Genomic DNA, 7,318 nt, shown 5'->3' with positions numbered 1-7,318 from the left:
GGGGTCCTAGTTACAGCTCTGTCATTAAGTTGTTAAGTAAATTTGGACAAGTCACTTTGTCTCAGTTTCCCCATGTGCAAAATTGGAAGGGGCTGGATTTACATATTTTTTATGGTGCCTTTCACCATTATGATTCCATATTTCTCTACTTAGGACATGTTCAGCTAAACTAGAAAAATCAATATCACTGATTTATGTCTCTTTTACCCCAAACTAGCAAAGCTATGGCTGGAGATTCTAGGAATTCCATGAACCAAGACATGGAGATTGGAACCACCCCCAGAGACCCCAGGAAGATTCCCAAACAGGCCCGTGATTATATCCCCATCACTACTGATCGGACTCGTCTTCTGACAGAAGGCAAGAAGCCCCGCCAGCGATACATGGAGAAGAGTGGCAAGTGTAACGTGCATCATGGTAATGTCCAGGAAACCTATCGTTACCTGAGTGACCTCTTCACAACCCTGGTGGATTTGAAGTGGCGCTTCAATCTCCTTGTCTTCACCATGGTCTACACCATTACTTGGTTGTTCTTTGGCTTTATTTGGTGGCTCATCGCATACATTCGGGGAGACCTGGACCATGTTGGGGACAAAAACTGGGTTCCTTGTGTTGAGAATCTCAGTGGCTTTGTCTCTGCCTTCTTGTTCTCCATTGAAACAGAGACCACCATTGGGTATGGCTTCCGGGTCATCACAGAGAAGTGTCCAGAGGGGATCATCCTCCTATTGGTCCAAGCCATCCTAGGTTCCATAGTCAATGCCTTCATGGTGGGCTGCATGTTTGTCAAGATCAGTCAGCCCAAGAAAAGGGCTGAGACTCTCATGTTTTCTAACAACGCTGTCATTTCTATGCGGGATGATAAGCTTTGCCTCATGTTCCGGGTGGGTGATCTCCGCAATTCTCACATCGTAGAGGCCTCCATAAGGGCCAAGCTCATCAAGTCCAGGCAGACCAAAGAAGGGGAGTTCATTCCCCTAAATCAGACAGACATTAATGTGGGTTTTGACACTGGGGATGACCGCCTCTTCCTGGTGTCGCCACTCATCATCTCCCATGAAATCAATGAGAAGAGCCCTTTCTGGGAGATGTCCAGGGCGCAGTTGAATCAGGAAGAGTTTGAGGTGGTAGTCATCTTAGAAGGCATGGTAGAAGCTACAGGTAAGATATGGCCAATTGTCCTCCAAGTCCATGGAGCAGCTTATTTTGCAGTGACCTCCCTATATCCTGGCTCTGCTACATACTACCTGTAGGAACTTGTTGTTACTTTATCTCTCTGGGATTCAGGACTCAGTGACCCTAATAGCTCTTAATCTATAATCCCATGGTGCTACCCAGTCACTACATCCCTTGTCCAAGAAAGTCAGAGCCCCATATGAAAACATAAAGTCCAGGTCTTTGGGAGAGCTTTTAACTTATTGTACCACAGATTATGAAATTCAAATATATTTTTAAAACATTTCAACATGTCAGGGCTAGGAGGGACTAGATCAGGAGTTCTCAATCTGAGGTCCATGAACTTTAAAAAAAAATTTTGATGAGCATATTGCAATGTAATTGATTTATTTTGCAACCCAGATTTATTTTGTAATTTTTTGTTTTATTCACTTAAAAAATTATTCTGAAATGAAGTCCTTAGGCTTCCCCAGACTGCCAAAGGATAGGATTAAAAAAAAAAAGGTTAAGAACTCTTGGACTAGAGTTCACAGAAAATGCTTAGTATAGTGGAGAGAACATAGAACTTAGAATAAAGAGAGCAGGATTAGCACACAGGTCTGAGACTAACTAGCTTGAATAAATCATCTCACCTCTCTGACCTTCAAATTATTCACCTGTAAAATGAGGGGGGAAATACTTGCACCCCTCCCTTGTAGTGTTGTTATAAAGGAATCTCAATGTAAACTTTAAAATAACATGGAATTGGAGTGGTTGTGGATATAATTTAGTCTTCACTCCTGCCGCAAAATAGGATTCTGTCTACATGCTCCTAGAAGTCTGCCTGCCTGCCTGTTCAGTAAGTGGGCAGAAAACCCAGTGTTCTTCACTTGTCCATAATACTGCATCCTCAATGAGACATAAATACCCAGAGGTGCCATGGAAATGCATCCTGGTGTCCTGACCTGGCACCTCAGCCTGCGGCTGTTGCTCCTCAGAGACACCTGATGACAAAGAGCCTTCTTGGTCCTGTGCCAATGTAGCACACTCACAACTTAGTTTTAAAAAGCCAAGGGTTTGTGAGCCAACTCAGGGTCCTTGACTCCCTCCTCTCCCTCCCCTCCCTCCTTCCCCCCAGCAGGACATTGTGAGGAATTACAGGATCAGATCTCAGGACATCTAATCTAACCAACTTATTTTTACAAATGAGAACAATGACTCCCAGAGAGGTTGTATCTTGCTCAAGTTTATACAGGGAATGAGTAGCGGAGTGAGGATTCAAGACTAGGCCCTAAGATTCTAGATCCCAGCAACCCTTGCCCTACCCTTTCCTACCACTTATTTTCTGTCTTGTAACTAACCTCTCTTCCTTTTTCCCATCTGCCATGCCTGTGCTTTCTGCCTTTCCAGATTTGAGGATATCAGGAAATGAACCAAACCTACCCAGGGCATCATGATCCAAGATTGAGCCTTGATGTGGGGGGCTGGATGAAAGTTGCTCTAGGAGGGAGGAATCTCAGCAACACCTTTCATCCCCAAATCTTCCCCACTTTGGAGTTGGGCCTAAAGATATTTAAAGTCCAAACCTGAAATAGCGGGGTAGCAGGAAGGGAGGATGCCAGGGGCTGTTGGAATAGGAACTCTTTGGTGATTTACTCTGTGGCCATACAACTAGCCCGAGCTTGAACATCTCACTGGAGTTGCAGTAAATTGCCAAATGGCACAAATGGCTGGTGGCAGCCCCAGGAACCAATGGGGCTGTACATAATCACAAATGCTAGAAGTCAACTACTGCCAGTGCTTGGGGATAATGAGCTCCCCAGCTTCTAAAAGTCACGCTGTCTGTCGCCTTGGAGTCAGGATCAGAACAAGGAGATTCTCAGGGAAAAAGTGGTCATTCAGAGATAGACTAGTGTCCCCCCAAACCCATCATCATCATCATCATCATCAGTGATGACAACAAGCAAGGGCAAAGATACCAGTCAGAACAAGGAATGGATGTCACTCTTCTCTCTCCCTGACAAAATAGAAGAGCATGTAGGAATAATGTTCTTCCCCTGTCAGCTCTGCTGTCCAGTGGGGAGTGGAAGGGACAGGACAACCCCAATCCTGTTATTTTTCCCAAAGAAGTCATGGAAAGTAGCACCACCGTGCCAGCCTCCTCCCAGAGGAGTAGCAGGTGGGAAGGGAAGCCCCCTCAAACTCCCTTTGGTCCTACCTTCAGAGATATGTCTACGGGGAAGCCAAGAAGCACAGTTCCTTTACTCCTAGAAATGTTACTCTTGACCCAAATGCAGAAGCTTTCCAAACAATGGGACAATACAACCCCAGTATCCTGACCATCCATACTAGGTCAGAAGGGCTCACCCTAAGTCAGGGCTCAATAGTCTTTGGTACCAGTGTCACTGAGGGGGACCTGAAGTACATGTTTGTGGCCCTGAATGATTCCCTATCCTACAGGAAGTGGTACTCCCCATAGTAAATAATAGACTTACAGAACCTCATTTCCCCAATGGGATCTATTTTTAAATGGATTAAAAATTGTTTTGACAAACATGGATAATAGAGTGATAGAGGGTTACCAAGAAAAACTGGAAAATACCTAAACTTTAGGGTTGGCATACCATTGTCTGACATATTTTTTGGAGCTCTTTTGTAATTGACTTCTTATCTGGGTGGCAGTTAGCATTCTTCTATGTTTCTCCCTATAATTTTTAAGGGTCACACATATGCCCTTTCTACCTCATAGGATTGTCATGAGATTCACATGAAATATTAGACAAGAAAGCATTTTGAAAAGTATAAAATGCTGTAAAAATACAATTGAGAAGAAGCATCTGGGGGGGTGCCTAGTAAGAGTACTAGTCAAGAAGACTTTAGTCTGCAAAATGCTGGCCATTAGAAAATAATGGCTAGTATTTATATAGTGCTTTAAGGTTTGCAAAGAGCAGCTTATATATGTTATTTTATTAGATCTTTACAACACCCCTATAAAGTAGATGCTATTATTATTCTCATTTTACAGATGAGGGAAATGAGGCTAAGACAGATTAAATGACTTGTCATTGTTAACATAGCTAGTAAATATCTAAGGCAGAATTCTAATTCAGATCTCCCCAGCTCCAAACCCAGGACTCCCATCTGCTACACCACCTAGCTGACACCTAGCACCAGAGTTAACAGGAGTCTCAGGTAACATGTTGGAATCCCAATAGGGTAGCTTTCCTCTAGGACAGTCACACCAAGATGGACCTCACCATCAGCCCTACCCAAGGAGCAATGTCAATCTGGCCTGGCAAGACAAATAGATAGCCCAAAGGAAATCAAAGCATGTTGAAGAAAGGCCACCTCCCCCAAATGCCTCCACAGGAATATCAGTCACATTGTGGCCAACGTCGGACAGAAGAACCAGATCCAAGAAGCCCTGGAAGCTGAGGGAGAGAAACAGCAAGAAACTAAATCACTCGTCTGGTACAAGCTATGGGCCAGCCTCCCACCAGTCTTTTCTTTCTGGGTGAACCCTTGGAGTCAGCCTGCCTCCAACTTGTTTAGCTCTCCAACATGGCAATGTTCATCCCAGTGAAGGAGACCTGACTGGGGCAAGCAGCTTCTAAGAGAAGACAGCAGATGGCCTAGAACCTGAACAGGCTTGATAATATAGGAAAATCCAAACTGACAAAAGATAAATAAACAAACAAACAAACAAAAACTGACTTTAAACCAGATTCCCTTGATATGAGACCCCATCAGAATTCTGGACATGAGAAAAGTATTTCTCCTCCATGCCCAAAGGGTACATTCCCTCAGTCCAAAGGACTGCTGAAAGTTTACTTTCCTGTGTTCTAAAACATGGAGACTTCCTCATCCATAAAATAGAGCTTCCCTCCCTCTCTGGGGGGAAGCCTAAATCTAAAAATACTGAGAGTACAGAAAGTCTAAGAGGGCCAGAGCTATGTTGATGGTGAATAAGAGGTGATGAAGTATTTAGTGTCCTTGGGCAAAGAACCAAGGATGTGTGGGTGTGCATATTTCTTTCTTTTAAAAGAAAATGCGTATTCCAAATATACAGATTAGGGAGGGACTATGGAGGTGACTAGTAATTATTGGTAATAACAGTAATCTTCTTTTTTGATATGTGGACATAAGGCTCCCACTGAAGGCCTTCTCTGATACCTTATTGTGGTTTGAAGGGGACTCAGGGTTCTTGGAGGTAATGCCAGTGGAGCCCAAGTTCTGATAGATCCATCCAAGGTTTTAAGTACAGGCTGGCAATAAATGATATGCCCTTCATCCAAGGACCATCCTAGCTAATTTTAGAGAAATCTATCACTGGGCTGTCTACTGAACAATGCATGTCTTTTTCTTTTTTCTTTTTCTTTTCTTTTTGCTCTGTAAATAACAATTAATTACAAACATGAATATTTTGAAAAATGAAAATGAAATGAAATGAAAATGAAACAATGAAAAACAAAAAATAAAAGGGTTATGTGTGAAGCCTCGTACTCCTTGAGCAATGCATTTTTAGCCATGACAATCCTTGAAGACCACATCTAGTCTAGTGCAGTGGACAGAGTGCTGGACTTGGAGTCAGAAAGACCTGAATTCAAATCCAGCCTTAGATACTTATTAGCTGTGGACAAGTTATTTAACCTCTCTCAGTCTCAATTTCCTCATCTGTAAAATGGGGATAAATTATAGCACCTACCTTACAGGGTTGTTGCAATAATCAGATGAGATAATCTATGTAAAAGCACCTTGCAAATCTTAAAGCACTATGTAAATGTTAATCATCACCATTCAGGGCTAGGGGTCTGCTATCTGACTGCAGAGGGAGTACCTACATTGATAAAATTATGAATCCTTGAAGTCCAGATGTATGGTGCTACTGATCCACTGCCAGTAGATTGTAAACATTCTGCTAGTTTCCCAGAAGTGGTGATAGGCTGTGCTGAGCCTTCAGCACACATTTGCAAGCTGACCAAATGGAATTTCAAGCACTGGCTATTGTGGTGGAACAGCTTTTACTTGGGCAAATAATCTTGCATGTAGGAGGACCATTCGAAATCTTTTATCAAGTGAGCTAACCAGCAGAGGAACATTCAGATAGAATAGAAGGCCTTGCCTGATGCCTCTTTTTATATCCCAGCTCTTAGCATAGTGCCTGGCAAATTATAGGTGCTTAATAAATGCTTACTGACTGACTACTTCAACTCCAAGAGCTGTCTTTTTGTATGAATGTGGTTTTATGCATGTGCATGGGTGTGAAAGAATCCCAGGAAAGGACAAGGGTGTCGCCGGCTCCTATGGACACACATGAATCAATCGATAAACATTTAATGATGTGAACAACCACATGCCAGTGGGTACCTCTAACTCTATCTGTCCTCCGTCCTCCTAGGCATGACTTGCCAGGCCCGCAGCTCTTATATGGACACCGAGGTTCTCTGGGGCCACCGCTTCACACCGGTCCTCACCCTAGAGAAGGGCTTCTACGAGGTAGACTACAACACCTTCCACGACACCTACGAGACCAACACACCCACCTGCTGTGCCAAGGAGCTGGCGGAGGCCCAGAGAGAAGGGCGGCTCCTTCAGTACCTCTCCAGCCCCACCCTGCTAGGGGGCTGTGCCAAGGAGGGGTCAGGCCAAAAGGCAGAGGAAGGAGAGGAAGAAGCAGAGGGGGTGGGGAGAGCCAGAGAGACTAGCAGCTCTGTGTGACTCCTGTGCCCCAAGGGGATGGAACATAACCTCCAGCCAGAAATCCCATATGGATCCAATGAAGCAAACTAACTGAGATGGTTTGTTTAGGTGGTGGTGGAAGCTGTAGAGGCTCTGAGAAGTTAGATATTTAAGTAAAACCTCCCCTTTCCCAATGTGATGCCATCCTATGTACCATGACACGCAGCCCTGCTTTTAGAGATATTGCGGGCTGCCTGCTCCTTACACCTGTAAAGGTCATAGCTCTCTGCCCCTCCCTTCTTGTCCCAACTGAATGATGTCTAGGGTCCAAGGTGAAAGTTGGGCTTTCTGCCTTATAGTTGTGATGTCTTTGCTCTTTGCTGCTTAGCCCCTCATTTCTCTTCCCACTAACCCTGGTACTTTCCCTGAGCTGAGGGCAGTCCTCATAAAAGGATGCAGGCATTGCTGAAGGGCTGAGGTGGGA

General features: G+C 44.2%; 1 protein-coding gene across 1 annotated transcript; it reads left to right on the top strand.

Moving 5' to 3' along the window:
• The first annotated feature begins 224 nt into the window (after positions 1–224).
• On the top strand, positions 225–6,873 carry KCNJ5 (potassium voltage-gated channel subfamily J member 5). Its single transcript, XM_027835264.1, has 2 exons — positions 225–1,161; positions 6,554–6,873. The coding sequence occupies exons 1-2, from the start codon at positions 225–227 to the stop codon at positions 6,871–6,873; spliced, it is 1,257 nt and encodes a 418-aa protein (XP_027691065.1).
• Positions 6,874–7,318: the final 445 nt, after the last annotated feature.

Source organism: Vombatus ursinus, unplaced genomic scaffold, assembly GCF_900497805.2.
Source record: "Vombatus ursinus unplaced genomic scaffold, bare-nosed wombat genome assembly UNPS02014813.1, whole genome shotgun sequence".
Taxonomy (NCBI): domain Eukaryota; kingdom Metazoa; phylum Chordata; class Mammalia; order Diprotodontia; family Vombatidae; genus Vombatus; species Vombatus ursinus.
This window is presented reverse-complemented; position numbering and strand designations above follow the sequence as displayed.

Bases quoted from the DNA above. Each gene is read 5' to 3' on its own strand.
- KCNJ5 (XM_027835264.1), top strand. From the start codon at position 225: ATGGCTGGAGATTCTAGGAATTCCATGAACCAAGACATGGAGATTGGA. The intron at 1,162-6,553 runs GTAAGATATGGC...CCGTCCTCCTAG, and splicing joins AGGCATGGTAGAAGCTACAG to GCATGACTTGCCAGGCCCGC.